We start from the raw sequence: 19,360 nt of genomic DNA on the forward strand, positions 1-19,360 counted from the left end.
AAACTACGTCTTACGTCTACACTAGTTATTGGTAATTTATTTAAAATAATTCAATAAGGTAAGTGTTATATCTATATTAACATCTTTTTTACCTAATATGACTTCGTAAAAAGATTTAACAGTTTTATAGCCTTCATTTTTTTCATTTACATACAAATATTTGTCTTTAATTTTTTTACCATCTGGATCAGGAATATTTGTTGAAATATCTTCAATTTTTTTAATCATATTCATACTTTCAAGTAGTTCACTATTCGATGCTTCCAAGTTTGTAAGATTAATGGATAACTCGGATAAGTGTAGTTTTATGAATGCTAAATCACATTTTGAAATTTTTCGAAATTATTTGCATAGAAAAGTGCAGCATTTAATCAGGTTCCCCACCTTGTAATAATAGGTTCATGAGGTAAAGGTTTGCCCGGCATATGACAGACGTACAGGTGGCTCCGACAACCGGCTTTTATAGCGAACATTCTAGTAGGTACTTAAACTAAAATTATCCATATCGAATAATAGGTACCTACCTACAATAATAAAATGATGTATACATATTGATAATAATTCTTTATGGTACAACTACAGATTATCTACTCATCACAACTAAAACTTGGTATGACATAATAGCGTTTTTATACAATAAATTTAGCTGAATTAAATATTTTGTTCATTTAAACACACAAAATTGTAAAAATTGCAAAAAATTGCTGTATAAAATTAAATAGGCATAATACATAAAGTATATATCGACTTTACGTCTTTACATTTGATAAGATTTGGTTTATCTTAACTGCAAAAAAGTTGCTATATCAATTAAATCCAGTATTTAGTCATGACTATTAATTTGTTAAAAATTATTACATATTCCTTATAACTGTTAGACGATTAGCATTAAAATACACATTACAGGCAAATGGATTGATTACGAACAATTTTTAGTCAATGGGTCACATCAAAATGTACTATTTAGATGTACAGCTTGGCGGACTGTGTATTACTATTTACTGGTAAACCTTCGTGAGTTTTATAGGTATATATTTTGTTTTTATCATTAATATGAAGTGTGTTAAGTGTACAAAAAGTTTTCAAGTATCGATTATTGTAGATTTACAACTTATAAGGTTATATAATTGCAGTAGTGTGGGGTAAAGCTCTGTGAGGAATTTACAATAACACTTAAACTTTTAAATGTCAAGTGCAATAAATAGGAACGCATCTAAAAAAATATAGGAATACCTTAATACAATTATTGTATTATAGAAACAAAATATAGCTTTATGAATTTTATAAAAATATAATAGCAAAATATGTATTTTTTGAGTATTGCAATCCACTTTAAAAATATGTGCTCTTATAATAATATACAAATAAATAAAATTATTCTAAATATAGTAATACGTTATCATGCAAAGTATAATAAATGTATACACATTATACAATATTATAGTGTGCGGAATTAAATTTAATAGGAAAAAACTAAACGTTAATTGTTTTAATTTTCATCTAAGTCACGAGTTTCTGTAACTGGTCCAAAATCTTATCTAGTTCGGTGTGCAATTCGTCCATGTCCTTGTCGTCAGTTGGCTCTCTGGCATAGTCTCTACTGGCGTTGAGCCACACCGAAGACTGTTTGTTGACCGTAATGGAAATTTTATCAGGAGACTTGGGCCCGCCACCACCACCGCCGCCACCTCCACTACCACCACCACCTGACGGCCTGTTCAGGATGTCAGATAAGACCGACGGTGACGGTTCGGGCTCGGATCTGGCTGACACGGCAGCGGCCACCGCAGAGTGGTTTTCTTTGTCGATTTGGTCAGGTTTTTCGATGTAAGTTCCTTCCAATTCTCGGTTGTTGGCGGCGGCGATTTTCGGGCCCAACCAGTAAGAAAACTCGTTCGGCTCGGCGGCCAAACCTTCTCCGGCCGTCCTCTCGCCGTACAACGTGCTGAGTGCATCCAGACCAGTGCAGCTGTGCACTGCACGCGACGACGCCTCGGCAGAAAATATTGGACTTAGGTTGACGGCAGCGATTCCGTCACCCTTGCGGTCAGGCCTCGACATGATGAGCGGCGTGCTCTGCATACGCTTCATCTTTCCACGTCCAAACGTACCACTCAAATGGTTCTATAATGTACATAGACACATGTTAAGCTATAATCATAGACCTTATACTCAATATGTAATAATACTCTGAGTATAAGGCTATAATGCATTATTGCAAATGTCGACAAATGCAATAATATTATTATTATCTTTTATCATCCATAAATTGGCAACAGCACTGACGAGTTTTTTTTTCTACAAATCATTTGCAGTGCCTTTATGCTCACTGTAATTACCTAACGGCAACACAACCCACTTGTTTTACAGTTCATTCGTATACAGATAACGAATATTATCCAGCGCCACGAGCTAAGTAAAAAAAAAAGGAGCGGTGGGGCTCGACAGTGTATGTATAATTATAATCTCGAAGCAAGAGTTGCCCATTTAAACAGTGTACATTTTGATGATTTTTTTAACCGGACCAAACTAATATCTACTGGTTAGGTTAGGTTACTAAAAATAAAGAAATTTGGCTGAAAATTGGTTATTAATTAAAATAAACGTGCAAATTGTATACCTATACAGAAAAAAAAACTATACTTTGAAACCTCATGGTTTTTGTTCTATCTTGTAAACATTGGGCTTAGCCCGTTTAGAACTTTTATAAATAAATAAAATAAATATTGTACGGCCCGGTGGCCTGTGGGTTTCCAGCTACCTGCCTTTTGTGAGTCATATGGGTGCTTAATTTTTGCCGATTTAAGCCCTGTTAAATCAAAATTTTGAAAAATCCTTAATTTATAATGTTAATCCACCCTCGAAATTTCAAGTCAATCATTTTAATAGGTTCAACTCTGCGTTGATTATGAATCAGGAGAACACTTTCCTTTATATATAGATTTATTTATTTTATAATATATTAATATGTTAACTGTTAACCTTTAATTGTTTTAGACGTATCAACTGTCTTTCGATTTTGCTCCGGTGTTGGTCTAAAAACGCTTCAAACTGAGAATCACCTCGTTTCAACGTATTAACTTCAATCTCCAACAGTCTGAAATACATTACAAGTTTATTATTTATAAGTTTAATAATCTATAACATAAACATGTAATTCACAATCACACTAGATTTTAAAGACATTAAAATAAAATTATTTAAGACGAATGAACAAAATAAATATATACTATTGTACTCTGTAATAGAAGTTGTAATAAGAACTTCTATTCAGAATACAACGATTACATAATTATTATAAAAATAATATCAGGGTGATGCGACCTTTTGTAGTTTCCAGGCATATTTACACTTTAATATTAACAAGATAAAAAAATATTTTTATTCATGCTTTATTTTATAAAAACACATAATATTATATAATACAGAAGTTATCACATTTCATATTAATATTAATTTATAATTATGATGAATAGATTACTTAAATATATTTATACAATTTAGAATTGTATTAATTACAGTGATGATTGGCACTGTTTTTCAGAAACAAATTTTTCAATCACATTAATGTTTTTTTTTCGATTACTCATAAATACCTCAAAATTATTAGATATATTTACCACATAATATATCTTCTAAGAGGGGGAAAAAACTAAGGGCCCTGAGTCTGACCACTATCTGAATCAGATAGAAAATTCTTAAGGCATAATTTTATTTTATTTTTATTTTTATTTTATTTTATTAATTCATTCAACTAGGTGTAAGAAACAGATCATTGTTAAAATACATGACAATTCATCATGGCTTCAAACATAGAATTATAAGTTATAATTCAGTTGGGAATAAAGACATACCATATTTTAAGTATTATTTGGAAAATATAGGTAATTATTATTTTGTAATCATTGATATATTTTTCTAGATTCCGTAATCATAAAAAAATACCTACCTATAATATATTTTAATTTAATGATATTATAAAACTTTGAATTTGACCTATTTATTATTCATATTAAAGAAGATATCATATATTTCCATGACTGTCTTATGAAATAACCATTTCATTTCAGTTATTTTATGTTTTAGTACATTTAGACTGTATGGTTGGAACTATTAACGATTCACCTTTTTATTATTTTAACATTTGACCTGTAAATAGTTTAATTACTAAAATAATAAAAAGATCAAACAAAATTATACAATATACGCGGTGGTTATCTTTGATAAAATATGTAGATAGTATGTCTTAGAAGTGTATAAATACTAAAACAAGTTGTAAAAACTTCCGTGTTTATTAAATTAATAGTAATTTAATGAAACTGTTTTCAAATGGTTTTTTTTCCAATACAAATAACTAACTACTATAGTAAAATTGTTTATTGTTAACAAACTATTGAAGTAATTTAATTATTACAAAGTGAAAGTTTAATAGTTAAACAATATTAATTCAAAACAGACCAAAAATCTTGATAGTAAGATAAGCAACTTATTTTATACAGTTCAATGCAGTGGAATACGCAAGGTGTTTGGGGGATATAACACTTCCTTCCTTTATTAGTATATGTTATGCATTGACCATATTCAATGATTGAATGTAATTGTTTTTTATTACTATAACTATATTTTAATTCGTATATACTATTATAGTATACATTTACATTGGAGATAACAACCTTATGAAAATTCTAGACCATCACTGATCCAATCCATACATTTTAGAACTTAAAAATGTTAACGTAAATAACATAATTGATAGAAAATAAACATCAAAATTTTAAAATTTTAAAATTATAATTAGCATTATTTCAACATGAAAGTTATAACCATTTTATTATGTTTAAAATATTTGAGAACTATCTATTCCAATTAAATATTTGATAATTCATTTTAGTTACTAATAATATTAACACAATAGTAATTTAATGGATAAAGTTATTTTTAAATGTATGAAATTTTCTGTTTAATCTAATATATTTACCATATTAAAAATTAATTAACTAATATAATATTTCTGTACCTATTTTCTCTTTCTATTTGTGATATAACACTCTGCAATTCTTGACGAGGTGATTTCACTGTGATGGAATCAATTGAGATACTACTGAATTCCTTAGCACTAAAAAAAATTGAAAAAAAGTTTAATATAAAGGACACCATGTGAAAGTAAAGTATTTAAGCACATACATGCTTTATTAAGTGTTCAAAAATCATACTTGACAACCATTAAAAATTATTTATTTACAAGATTGGATGTGTTTGCATTTATGAATTACCAATGTAAAAGTACTTTAAATGAGTAAAAACAAGACAATTTATGTAATCTTGAGTGTTAAAAATAATCATTTAAGTAGTACAACTAAAAAACAATATCAACAACTCATAATAAATTTAAAGAGACTAATGGTATGGTAGTAAAAGCTTTTTTTTTAATTTGAAATTACCTTTACCATAATGAATACATTTTTTTATTGAATTAAAAAATGTAGATAATGATTAAAATATAATATAAATGTAAAAAATATATATTAACAAATCAAAACAATTAAAAATAATTTAACTGGACAATTAGAATAATTTTCATAAGTATACTATATTTAATAACTTAATACTACACTTGTGCTATCAATTATTATTTATTATTACCAATGACCTTGTCTTGTTAAGTGCAATAAATAAGATAAATTAAAGGAACCAGCTTAAAATTGAATCAATATCTTTAGATGGGCCAACTAGTAAGCTTAGTTATTTCTAATAGTTATACTACTGTTAAAATAATTTTTGTCTACAACATAATAATATATCATTCAATCTTAATTTCAGATTTAATATAAAAATAATTTTAGTAAACATTTGTATTATGGTAAGCATATTTTAGATCAATTTTTTTGAAAGTGCATAATTGTTGATTTTTTTTTTACACAATAGGATAATTTAATTTATGTGCAAACAAATTCAATTGTATCTGGTACTTATAATAACCGGCAAGAATATGAAGAAATAAATCAGTATGTTCTACAGCAAAATATTTTACGATCAGTGAGTTTTACTAAGTTATTCAATCATTAAAGTAAATTTTATTATTCTTATATAAATACAAAAAAAAAACTTAAATATTATTGTTTATTTGTTTAATTTATGTAAATTTTGTTTTATGTTAAAAACCAAAAAATTTTCCTAAACAGTTTTTATCAAATAATGTTAAAAAATTGAAACAACAAAATATGTTTTATCTAGTATTTCATAAATAATAAACAAATTATAATATAATATAATACAATATTATTATAGTTTTTAACTAACTATTATTAAACATTAATATAATATATAATAATTAATAATACTTAAACAATTGTTGGTTTAAATAAATCTTTAACTTTTTACTAATTAATTTAAATTTATTTGGAATCCATATTAAATTTATACTATATAAATGCCAACAATTTTAAAATTATTTATTATGTAGTTTGTTTTAATTTGTATTTATTTAAGGCATTTTAAGCGGGACAATGAATTATGACAACTACTAAATATTACCCTATAGTACCATACCTTTAAACAAGCATATGTTAATCTAAATTATTAACATGCACGTTTATAGGCCCCTAGCCTACTGATACCACTTGAACAGTTTCACAAAATTAATTATTTTTATGGCATTTTGAATATTTCCAGAATTAAAACGCGAAAGAAAAAGAAAAAAATTAATTTGTGAAAGTACAGTATGGTTGATACAACAACTATACACTTAAAATATGCCATTATATCAATACTAGTTGTGGGCCAGTTCTAGTTCCCGGTTCTATGAGAATCGAAGGGAAGGATAATTATTGGTTTTAGATTGATAATTTATTAGTACCAGTTATCTTCAGTTTTTTTTTTTTTTTTTTGGGGGGGGGGGGGGGGGGGGGGGGTAACACTGTTTGATGTTATTATTAATGTTCATAATATAATTCATACTAAAAAAGTTCTTTAAAATGAATTATTTTGTTATATTCTTATTTAATAATGTTTAAAAAAAAAGAATCAGTATTGGAACTGATATCGATACCCAAAAGCAAAATTTTAGGACCCAGACATAAACCGGCCTATCTCTAATCAAAAACAATAGAATCTACAGATTTTAAAAATTAGGTTCATGCATAGATATTATTAAACTATTTGATAATCGATAACTATTTGTATGAAACTATCTACATTAGAATATAATATAACAGTCATGACTTAGTGTCCATATTAAAAAATGAAAATCTAATCAAATTATGATATACTTCTATAAACTTTTTTTTTTAAATAAATAAAATGAAATAGCATTTTTGTGTGTAAATTTAATAAGACATAAAAGTAACATAATATTAAATATGATAATGTATAACTAACCTTTAAATAAATATAACTTAAAAGTATATGATGTAAGTATATGTAGAAAATGGCATATGGTATTAAACAGGTTTGTCAATTTTGGAAATAAATAATAATGATAATAAATGTGGGCGGCAAATGTTATTTTATAAAGTCAATGTGAAAAAAAATAACATGATGTCAAATTGGAATGACTATTTCATAAAATATTTTCTTATTTGATACAGTGTGAAAAAGTTGATTCAATGAAATGAAATAGATAACTTTATATGATCTCATGAAGTGACTATGACATATATATTATAATACATTTATGTATGATAATTCTTTTTTTCATAGGTACAACTTTAACAATTAACTTTAAATGTTCTCTGAATATTTTTACCTATTAATAATACTTGAATAGTTAAAATCACTAATAATCATATGACATAAAAATATTTAGTGAAAATTGAAGTAAATACTAAATAGATTACTATAGATTAGAAGTGTAGTAATATTACATAAATAGACAGTAAATTACACAACTACTAATGATAATGTAATAATTCAATAAAAAGAATGCAGCTTTTTAATTTATGTGAACAAAATTATCACAGCAATTTTTAAAAAATGTTTAACCAAAGTTATGACTTATGAGTACAGTAGAACCTCATTAATCAGGACAGCCATTTATAATACGTAAATTACGCTAGTTTATGTCGTAGATTAAAATAAACATGAAAACGAATTCTACAAATTTCCCATAAATTTGGGTTATTGCGATTACAAATTTATCAATATCAATAGTCATTAATGTTATCCATATTATGTACAGTATACGTATTAGGGTTAGTCGGTTTATTGATAGGCTTCGGAGTGTTTCGTGAATATATCGTTTCGTAATTAAGTAAACCCTAGTCAAGGTAAAAAGCGTAAGGTTGGTTAATGATTATAATACAATTATGTTTCATGTATTTTTAGGTTAAATATTGTAAGACATACATATGTATTTAGATTCAGTTTGAAACTTGTATAATAAATTAATATCCAAGTGTCTTAATTACTCAGTGGTGCACACACGGGATTTTTACTACTAATATGTATAGATTTATAAAAATGAATAAAATTTTGAAAATATTTTGATATATATATATATATATATACATTATATACATACATATATTTTTGTTATAGCCCTTCCTAATGAAAATATCTGTGTTCACCACTTACTTATCATGTAAATTACATTTTTAGCCTGCCAACAGAATAACAATAGATTATTCACAAGACGATTATAGAAATATGATTATAACAAGACCAATTGTTTCAAGCAATAGAAAATCAAAGGAGAAAAAACAATCTCAAAAAATATCAAAAATAATTTAAGAATACTGTTGGAAATATAAAAACATTGAATTTTAATTCAGTTATAACTTATTACACATTTTTTTTTAAATATGTTACAATATGCAAATACTCATGCACTATTACCATGTATATTAATTATTAATATTTATGTACCAATCTCTATGTGTTTGACAATGAATAGTTGTATATATCCTGTTCCATCAGAGAACATGCCAGATCTGCACATCTGCACATCTTCTCACTTCACCTTGCTATTGAAACTGGTTTCCCAATGGCAGGGTGTAGCTAGGAAATGAGCAGAAAACCCGATTTTGGTCGGGTGGAGGCATGTTCTCTAGTGGAATAGAGTATAGTAATTTATTCATAATTTATTATCCTTTAAAGAAGTGAATTCTATAAATAAGATTAGATATTAAGTAATAGTTTATTAAATGTATAATATATAAATTGTATTTACTTTTGTTTTGTTTCAATAACATCAATAGGCATCTCAACAGGAAGATACCTAATTTTTGATGTTAAACCAAAAATTCTTCCTAAATAGGATTTTAAGTATTGTGTGTATAACTGTTGGGGTGTTTCCTAAAAATTGCAATCAGATTAAACTTTAAACTCTTTATTGATAAGGTTTCTTTTAAGAAGTATAATGTAAAATACAAACCAGCCAACAATATTCTTGCATAGCATGTTTTAATTTATGTTTTTTGTTAATGGCGCCAATCAAAAAACAGTTTTGGCATTGATTATAATTTACACATTTTAGACAAAAATAGCGTAAACCTTTCACAGGTAATTTGCAAACTTTACAGTTCACTTCATGATTGACTGAAAAAAAAATTGTTTTTATTAATGGTGTCAGAGCCAACAATAGCCATTTTTGGATTTAGGCAATATTCTGTAACAATCATAAGTGAAGTGTGACTGTGTGTGTAGTGACTGATCATAAGTATGAGTGAGTTTCTTGAATGCTTTATGTAATAGAAGATAAACTACAGCTAAGATTCTTGGAAATCCATAACGTAATTAAGTACAGTCACAAGTCACAATATTTTGCAAACAAAAAAGTTTCAACATGATTATCCCTAAGAGAAAAGAAAAATTCACCCAGTACTAAAAGCCTGATTTTAATTTTGAAAACATACTTGAATTCCTTATTCTCTTTGCTAAGTTATGTATGAAATGGATTTTTGATTTGTTATATTGTTAAATTAGAATAGGACCAAATTTAATTTTTAATTTTTTTTAACCAACTACTACTTTAGCAACACTAAAAAAAATAATACATTTCCTACAAAACACAGACAAGGAGCGACTAAATTCAAATATTTTTTGAACATTAAAATAGGACATCTGAAAGTATATATTTATTTTTCTTCTGCTTATTGGTCTAAATGCATGAAAAAACCACCCGCTTTCAACAGCCTTTAATAAATAGCTAGCTCTAACAGCTTTAAGTGAGTCATACCTGAATGTGTTGTCTCTGTCTTACTATTTTTAGGTTCGATTCGATAAAACAGTAAACTTAAAGATACCTAACTTAATTATCGAGTTATGTCGCTATGAACATACTTAAAAATTAATATTTTACATACTCATCACTTACTTCAAAATTAAAACATCATAAAAAAAAGAGAGAATACAGATAATGTTCTTACTTTTTAGTTCGATTATAGGTCAACTCATTCTATTTAAGCTAATTACACAAAATTGAAACTGCTGAACTAAGATTTGATATATTTAAGGTTTATAAGATGGAGACAACACAATAATACATACATACATGACAATATGTGACAAGTAGGTAAAGTAGGTATAATATTTTTTTTTATCTACAATATACTATATCTAGTTTTGAGTTTATTTAAATGCACATGTCTGGCCATTGCTAGTGGCTTGACATGGAAACTATGTCTATGAATATACAAATACATTACAGACTTAGTTTTAAAGTTGAATGTAGGTATTTATAATTTTAAAATGAAAATGTATAACAACATAACAGATCTTAAACACTACCAGTTTGGTATTTGTATACAAAAATAATTTGTGTCTCATATTATGTGAATCAAAAGTCAACTTTTATTCAGATTCTTATAATAAACCACTTAGTTTATTGATATCAGACTTTAAAATATGCATGTATTTTGACTAAAACATGATTAACCTTACCATTTTCTGCCATTTTTATTCTATACAATATTTGTAACCATTCTAATACTGGCGGCTCAGTCATAAACCATTGCATGAATTCAGCTTCGGTCATATAGTTTGGGTTGTTTAACTAAAAATTAAATAAAACAATAATATATTACATATTATCACTTAAACCATTTTTTTTTTTTTTTTTAATGATTCATTATTTACATTTTGGAAGCAATTAACAATAATATTGTTAATGGAGGAGGACTCAAACACACTTTTTTCTGAAAGAAAGTTCAGTAATAAACTGAGATCCCTTAAAAAATTTCTAAAACATTCTTTTGTTAAACCAAGTTCATTGTTAAGACAATTTAACTGGAACATATAACCCAATCGTACACGAAGTCTATCACATGATAAACAAGCTATGACATTAAGAGCAGACCTCAAGTTGATTTGTTTATTTGTATACCTGAAAAATATTTTAAATAACATAAAGTATTATTAATTATTGTAAGCCAATACATTTCAAATTAAGAATTAAATGTTTAGTAGAGATGCATATCGTGTAATATAATTATTTTATATTAATGTTCACTATACACAATAATTAAACATAAAATATAACAACACAACTTCATAAATCAATAATAATAAAATGTATTTAAATCACAAATATGTACAATGTATAAATATATGAATGTATTAAAACTCACTTTGAAAATATTTGTCCCAACAACTGAACTAAAACGTTAGATACTATTTCTCCATCAAAGGATAAGCCTGAGTGCTCTTTTTGGACCGCAAAATAGATATCAGATACAATATCATCCAACACAACTTTATCGATGAGATTCAGGTTTTTTCCTTTATGCTGTTCATAAACACCATTTATAACATACAATGACACTTTATCCACTAAAATATAAAGAAAGATTATTAAAAATTGGTATTTGCTTAGTTACACAATTACAATAAAATAATACAGCTTAAAGTAAGCCAAGTAAGGGTATCTATAATAAAGATTTTCAGTTTAAAAGTTATGTAGTGGATAGTAAAATGCAATAAAATCAATTATTAATATATGGTGGAACACAATATGTTGGAAACTTGGTATAAAAATAAAAAACTTAAATTTAAAAAAGAAATAGGTAGCTATTTTATACCAAATAAATAAAATAAAAATGTAGGGAAAAATAATATCACCGTTAAGGTAGGTATCTAATTCGTAATTAATATTGTTTTAATGAAAAAGTCAATTTGTCAATTTGATATGGACTCCTAGATATACTTGCATAGTTCATACTCCTATAATATAGTCCTACATAAAAATTTTAAAATAAAAAAAAAACTCTTTTTTCATCTTATTATTCTAAAATTTATCAATTAAATCTAAACAACCTAATTAATAAATTTAAATTCTAAGACTACATTTATTGGATACTTACAAAGTATAGGTAATACCTACATGTTTTTTGGGAACAATTATTTACTTATTCAACATGTTAAAAATGTAATTATATTCAAACTATTGTATGATTGTACATCCAAAAATGATCATACCTTATTAGTTATTACTAAAGACCGGATTTATATGCATTTAAAATGTTAAAATATGCATGCAAATATGCACTTAAAAAGTTCTGAATATGCACTTAAAAATCATAAAACATGCAAAATAATTTTTGATTATTACAGCTTTTTATTTATGGTAAAATTATAAAATCAAAACATTTATGACGAAAATATGCACTTAAATATCACAAAACATGCAAAATAAATTTTTATTACCTATTACAGCTTTTTATTTATGGACAATTTATAAAATCAAAACATTTATGATGAAAAAAAAATAATAAACTACAATATTATATACAATATATTTTATGAATTTATGATTGTGATAAAAAATATATAATTTATTTGTTATTGGAAAAACAATAAGTAACAATAATATGTTCCATATTGATCTCAGTTAAATTATGACGGCGATTTGTGACAATATGTTTGTATGCAGAAAAACTTCGTTCCACATCAACACTTGTTATGGGTGCATATTTAAAACTTGACAACATTTCCGGGGAAAAGTGTTTGATAGAAGAACTTAAGTCAACATTCTCACCTTGGTGTATTTTAGAAATTTCTTTTAAAATTAGCAGGCCTTTGTTTTTTTTAATAATGTCGGAACATTTTTTTTTAATTAATACGCTATTTTCATTTTCTGAAAGATTATTGATAGCATTTGTAACTTGTTCAAATATTTCTAAAGCATTTATGAGTAGCAAACCTGAAGTCTCAAGCTTTTTAATACTTTCAACAATAACCGAAAAATTTGTTTTAATATAAGTTAAATCGTTAATTATATTTGATTTAGTTAGAATTTGCTTACAGTTTTTAATGCTTTTTACATCGTCTTCTGGTAGGCTTTGTATAACATTTTTAAAATTTTCGAAATTATCTGCATAAAATATTGCTGATTCTAACCAAGCACCCCATCGTGTTATTATAGGTTGGGGCGGTAATGGTTTATTAGGTAGCATTTCATGATATAATTGAATTCTATAAGGAGCTTTCAAAAAAATCTTTTTTCCGTTGTTAATTAAATCGTTTATTTCATGAAAAATATCCATAATATTTTCTGCAATCCGAAGAATCCCGTGAGCAGAACAAGTCACATGAATAAGATTGGAATAAAATGGTTTTAAATTTTTGGCAGCCTTAACCATATATTATGGGGCTGCATCGGATAACATCAACAAAACTTTTTCGTCATTACCTCCCTCTGGCCATTTTGGCATGATATTATTGGCATTATTCTATATTCTGACATTATTGGCATTGTAATTTAAAAACACAAACAATGTTATATAAAATTAATATGTGTTTATTTAGAACTACGTTGACGTCGTTGACTATTGCCGAATGTACACTTCGAACTACAGTCGTTAGTCTGTCAGTCTGTGTTCTGTAGTATAAATAAACGATAGTCGATAACTTGATAATGTTAGATAAGATAAAACTATACGACGGGAAAATCAGTATACAATCTGCCTATTATATTTTTTAAAATATTTTCAATTTTTGTGTTTTGAACAAATTTGTGTATAATAATGGTACATACAGTTATAAAATTAAATAAAAATATTTAAATATATACGTAATATGCAAAAACATGCATTTTTATGGAAAATATGCACTTGTACCCAAAATATGCAAAAATATGCAAAATAAAAATTTGTAACATTATTTGTTTAACTATGATTGATGAAAATCCATTTACTGCATGTAATAGCTTATAAAAATATGAATATGCATAATATGCTAAATCCGGTCTTTAGTTATTACCTATACTATTAGTAATTTACTAATATATTTATGTAGCTGGATTCAGAGTGGAGTACAGACACTACCAAGTATGCACACTCTGTATAGTATATGCTATATAAATTATCAATATTATTAATATTGTTATAACATTATGGTAAAATTAATATTTGCCTTTAAATTAAGCAGTCATTTTTTTAAGCAATGCTCTAAAATTATTATATTTAAATAATATGTATTTTCAAGGAAAATATTTGAATGTTCTGGAGTAAAATAGAATGTTCAAGATATTGCATTTACGATATAGCTATTAAGTAGAAGGCAGTAGGTACTAGCAAAACATTAAGAGGTGGGTACATCAGTTCATCTGTTCATTATAAAATATAAATGTATAACAAATTATTCTATTTTAAATTTCTTAATATTTTGATAACTATATTATTTTTGTTTTTCAAAACAAAAAAATTATTACAAACATTATTTCAAGACAATTATTATTAAAACATTAAGTACTTCTAAAATGTTAGCACTGCTCTTCTTATCAAAATATAATGATAAAAACAATAACATTGTGACATCAAACTATCAAAGCTAAAATAGTAAATACTAAAATTTTGAATTTCTTGAAATATATTCAAATTATTAAATTAACAATTTATAAATATGGGAAGCATGTCTCAAGTGGTCACTACAACAAATCTGCCAATGTATTCAATTCAAACATTCCTCAAGAACTATATACTGGTTGCTGGTGGTGGCGGTTCTAGCAAAACTGGCATAGCTAATGGATTTGAAGTATTCAAACTAAATAGAGATGGTAAAACAATATCAATGACAAAAGTATTTCGTTACGATAGTGGTCCAAATGTAATTATGAACTGTTGTACAAATATAAGAGGCAGTACAGTTTATATTGCGGCAAATGAAAATGATAGATGTCGACAATATATGGCTGATATCATAATAGAACCAACATTTCATGATGGTAAAGCAGGGAAAGAAATTAATTTTAAAGTAACAACAGGAGATTCATTATTAACAGACTTCAGTGAAGATGAACCCTTACAAAGGATTGTGAAAATTAACAATGATGGAAATTTCATGGTGACTGGAGGTACCGATGGATGCATTCGACTTTGGAACTTTCCAATAAATAAATCAAAAGATACTAAACCATTAAAAGAATACAAATGTCATACTAAAGAAATCGATGACATAGATATAAGTTCTGATGGAAAATTTATAGTAAGTGTTGCAAAAGATGGAAAAGCTTATCATTGGAATACTGTTACTAATGTACGTTCAGCACTTATTCATCCAGACCCAGATAATGCTAAACAAATATTCAAAAGATGTAAATTTGGTGTAATTGAAAACAAACTGATTTATAACATTTATACAATTGCAAATGGTCCTAAACAAAAATCTTACTTACAAAGATGGTCGGAAAATAATAAAATAATTTATGAGTTGTTGTTTACTGAGCCTACATCAGCATTAGCAGTGCGTCAAGATGGACTATATATTGCTGTTGGTACAATGTACTCGGGAAGTGTTAGCATACATGAAGCAAGTAACTTAAAAATGATTTATAATGTTAAACAAGTTCATGCTATGTTTGTTACGGGCCTAGAATTTTTGAATAGAGATTTAATGCCAGATATGAAAGCAGCAGTATTATCAATATCAGTAGACAACCGTGTGTGCCTTCATAATGTACCATCTATACAATTAGTCCCGTATTGGAAAATGCTCATTATAATACATTTCATTCTACTACTATTTTATTTTATTATTTTTATCTTGTAATTAAACATTATAACTCATTACTTAGGTGTATAATATTTGTTATGATTAAAAATCTTTAAAAATTATGCTCATATAATAAATTATACTTTTAAGTATTAATTATTTATTAATTACTTATACCCTACTTTTAACTAGATAAATTAAATTCAAACAATGTAAAAGTATAGGTAAAATAGAGTTAAAGTGAATTTTTAATCAACAACTTGTACATATTTTATTAATTTTATAAATATTTATATCTATATTTATGTTATACGAACAACCATTGTTAGGTTTTGACCAAATTGAGTCCAACTTGTATAATTATAAACATTATAATAGGTTTCTACTCGGTTTCTAATTATTACAAATGACAATTTAATGTTATTAATAGTAATTATTGGCCAATCATAAATTGCATTGTTGTAATACCTAGTTATTAATTCACCGATCTAAACTATTTTCTGGATAACAATTTTTATTTAAAATATTTACATTCTAAAAAAAATGAGACCTTTATGAATAATAAATTATAAAAAGAAATAAAATATAAGAGCTACCTAGTCAATTTGTTTAAACCCTGCACCCTCTATTAATGAGTGATAGGACCCATCAGGATATAATATGAACTTAACTGAAATATTTAGTTTTAAATTAACTGATAGGTACCTACAATTTAGCATCTGACCGTCGCAGGATAAAAACCGGTTGCTGCCTGATACCATTCTTATTCTGAATATAGTGTAATAATAAACAAAAATGTTAAAGATTATCATTGATATTACATATTTAAAGATAGGTATCTAATCAAAAATATCTTGATATAATATTGATAGTTAATTAATTATTTTATAAATACTTCTTATATTAGTAGGCACCTAATAATTAAAAATATTTATATAAGTAGGTACTGGAAACTGTAAAAGGTTACTTCATCATAAAAATTTAAATGAATTAATTTAAGTGAGTACCTACTTAGAATGCATTTACCTAGATTGACTTAAATTAAAATATCAGTATTTAATTAAAAGAGTATTTATCTACTTGCCTATTCATAATTAGTACATTTAAATTTAAAACAAATATCTACATGTAAGGTCATAATTCTGGTTAAAATTGTACTTGTATAAAAATGTTTTCTGATTATAAGTAGCACTAAATACATTTGTATTTAGGTACCTATCTTATTTTGTTAATTTAATATGGATAAATGTAGAGTTAAATCATTTATATCCTTATTTATAAGATTCATTTTTGAAAGTACACAATACATTTAGTATATCTTAAGACAAGTAATACTAGGTATCTACAAGTAAAACCTGTAAAAAAAACTAACAAATAATTATGTAAGTACCTCAAGTTTCATGTATAGGTACCTACCTACCTAATATTTATAACTGTAATACAATGGGTGACTCATAATTTAAACGTAGGTATATAATAAAAACTAGTTTGAAAATCCACACTTATAATTTAAAAGTATTGAATATGATTGAAAAAGTTGTACCTACTACTCTTCAAGTAGGTAGGTACTGTTAAATCAATAATTCACAAATAGTATGGGTGGATAAAACCATAGACTAAGATATAAGTATATAAACTGATATTATATCTTAATCTGCGGACACTACTATCACATCACTATTAGTAACAGGAGTAGGCAATAGGTATATACAGAAATGTGGACTTACGGCTTGTGTATTTTTGCAAGACAGTCAATTTCAGGGCAATGCGATACGGCATATACTTGATGTTGTTGTAGCCGTTCAAAGACTCCGACATGCGATCGTACACATCTGACACGTTTGTTGATATTTTAGTCATTGCGTACAACTACTTTGCAAACCAGAAAGAATTGAAAGTTACGGAGCCACCAAATTGGACAACTAACTGGCAACTAACGGTATGCCTGTGATCACTAGTCTGCGGACGAGTGGGACGAAAAACGTTATGAAAACCTACCTGGTTCGCGGCCGCCGAATGGATCAATGTCTATAATCAAAGTTCGGTCGGAAGTACCTGTTGTTCGATTCGTTCACGTCCGGTAGGGTTCGACATCCACGGGTGGGTATTACAATTTACAACGGTCAACGACAATGGAGATCGAGGACGCTGAGACCATCGGACACGGAAAACACGATATTCAAATATCCGTACGGTTGACGAATACTAAGTAGGTAGGTACTGCATAACGAGTACGGGCGTGCGGCATTACAATTCACAGAAAACCGCGAACCGGCTATATCAATATCATAGATTAAAGAAGAATATCAATAATATATCACGAGAATACGACTATATAACTATACGAGATCCTAAATTCCTAATCGGCTGTATTCCAATTTACAATTTTTAACGGTTATAGACGACTGATAAGAACGGCAATGTTTGAAATTTTGACAACGTTATTACCTAATATTATTATTATTACTGTTGTGAAACTGCACTTGTCGCCCCATAAGCCACCTGCGTACGTCATGGACGTGAAAAATAAAACAACGGCTAGTCGTATTAAATGATTCCGCTAGAGGTCACTGCCAAAATCGCTGTTAAGTCTGGAGCAACCATAGACACAATAATATTTTTATGTCTATGGGAGCAACGCTTTTCAAGTATATAATGTAGGTACACAATATGACCAAATAAATTTATTTAGTCATGATCCTGGGTAGGTTAGATATACAAAATTCGTTTCACACACCGGGCAATTGAAAACTTAGACGAATATTTTGTCATTTTTTGTATTTTGATCAGATTTGGAGTTTCTAGTGAATTTTTTCTAAAACTCCAAAATGTTATTAATTTTTGGTACATGTATTTTATACATTATATAAGTACATTTTTACATTACCTAAACTTAATTTGCAGAAGTCAAAATATTAGCTCAAGAAATTTTGTTCCTATAATACAATCAATCTATTTATGATTTTGATAAGTCGATAACGTCTTTATCTATCTACATAACTGTCTATAGCAGTATAGCCTATAGTTAGGTAGGTAGGTAGTAGGTACTAGGTACACTTTAAAAGTCTAAGCCACTCTAAGACCTAAGTGGATTAAGTCTCTTTTAGTGCGATTAACAGCATCCGGTACTCAAACCGGCATTGATACTAGGTACCCACTAGTCACTACCCACCCATCTAGTACCATCATGAAATATGCCATCACTTTATATGCTATTTACCAATTTTCATTTCAGTTCAATAAATAAATTGTTCGTGTAATTATTCCTACCTATAATTTATTATAGATCGGTTTCTAAAATAAAATGAAATAATATTAATTTAATTTAATCAAATTAAAATGTAAAACTATAGTAGGAAGTACAGTGAGTCATTAAACACCTCTACTTAGTTAAATGTTATACACATATTGCTAACATGGTAGATTGAACATTATA

At 27.0% G+C, this 19,360-nt stretch overlaps 2 protein-coding genes across 4 annotated transcripts; one reads left to right on the forward strand and one right to left on the reverse strand.

The window, feature by feature from the left end:
* Positions 1-1,493: 1,493 nt before the first annotated feature.
* Positions 1,494-18,429, reverse strand: LOC111037944 (dystrophin-like). 3 transcript variants are annotated; one of them, XM_022320816.1, is made up of 10 exons: positions 17,923-18,424; positions 17,652-17,857; positions 11,565-11,766; positions 11,074-11,320; positions 10,879-10,990; positions 9,371-9,534; positions 9,167-9,291; positions 5,018-5,116; positions 2,983-3,097; positions 1,494-2,124 (listed from the first exon to the last, which is right to left on the reverse strand). In XM_022320816.1, exons 2-10 carry the CDS (start codon positions 17,782-17,784, stop codon positions 1,501-1,503), a joined length of 1,821 nt encoding a protein of 606 aa, XP_022176508.1. In that variant the 5' UTR covers positions 17,785-17,857; positions 17,923-18,424; the 3' UTR covers positions 1,494-1,500. The 3 variants fall into 3 exon arrangements, with proteins under 3 accessions (XP_022176508.1, XP_022176507.1, XP_022176509.1); XM_022320815.1 differs by having other exon boundaries at positions 17,652-18,424; XM_022320817.1 differs by lacking the exon at positions 5,018-5,116 and having other exon boundaries at positions 17,652-18,429.
* Positions 14,736-16,022, forward strand: LOC111037945 (prolactin regulatory element-binding protein). Its single transcript, XM_022320818.1, has one exon. The coding sequence runs from the start codon at positions 14,836-14,838 to the stop codon at positions 15,979-15,981; it is 1,146 nt and encodes a 381-aa protein (XP_022176510.1). The 5' UTR covers positions 14,736-14,835; the 3' UTR covers positions 15,982-16,022.
* Positions 18,430-19,360: the final 931 nt, after the last annotated feature.

This window comes from Myzus persicae, unplaced genomic scaffold, assembly GCF_001856785.1.
Source record: "Myzus persicae strain clone G006 unplaced genomic scaffold, MPER_G0061.0, whole genome shotgun sequence".
NCBI lineage: Eukaryota > Metazoa > Arthropoda > Insecta > Hemiptera > Aphididae > Myzus > Myzus persicae.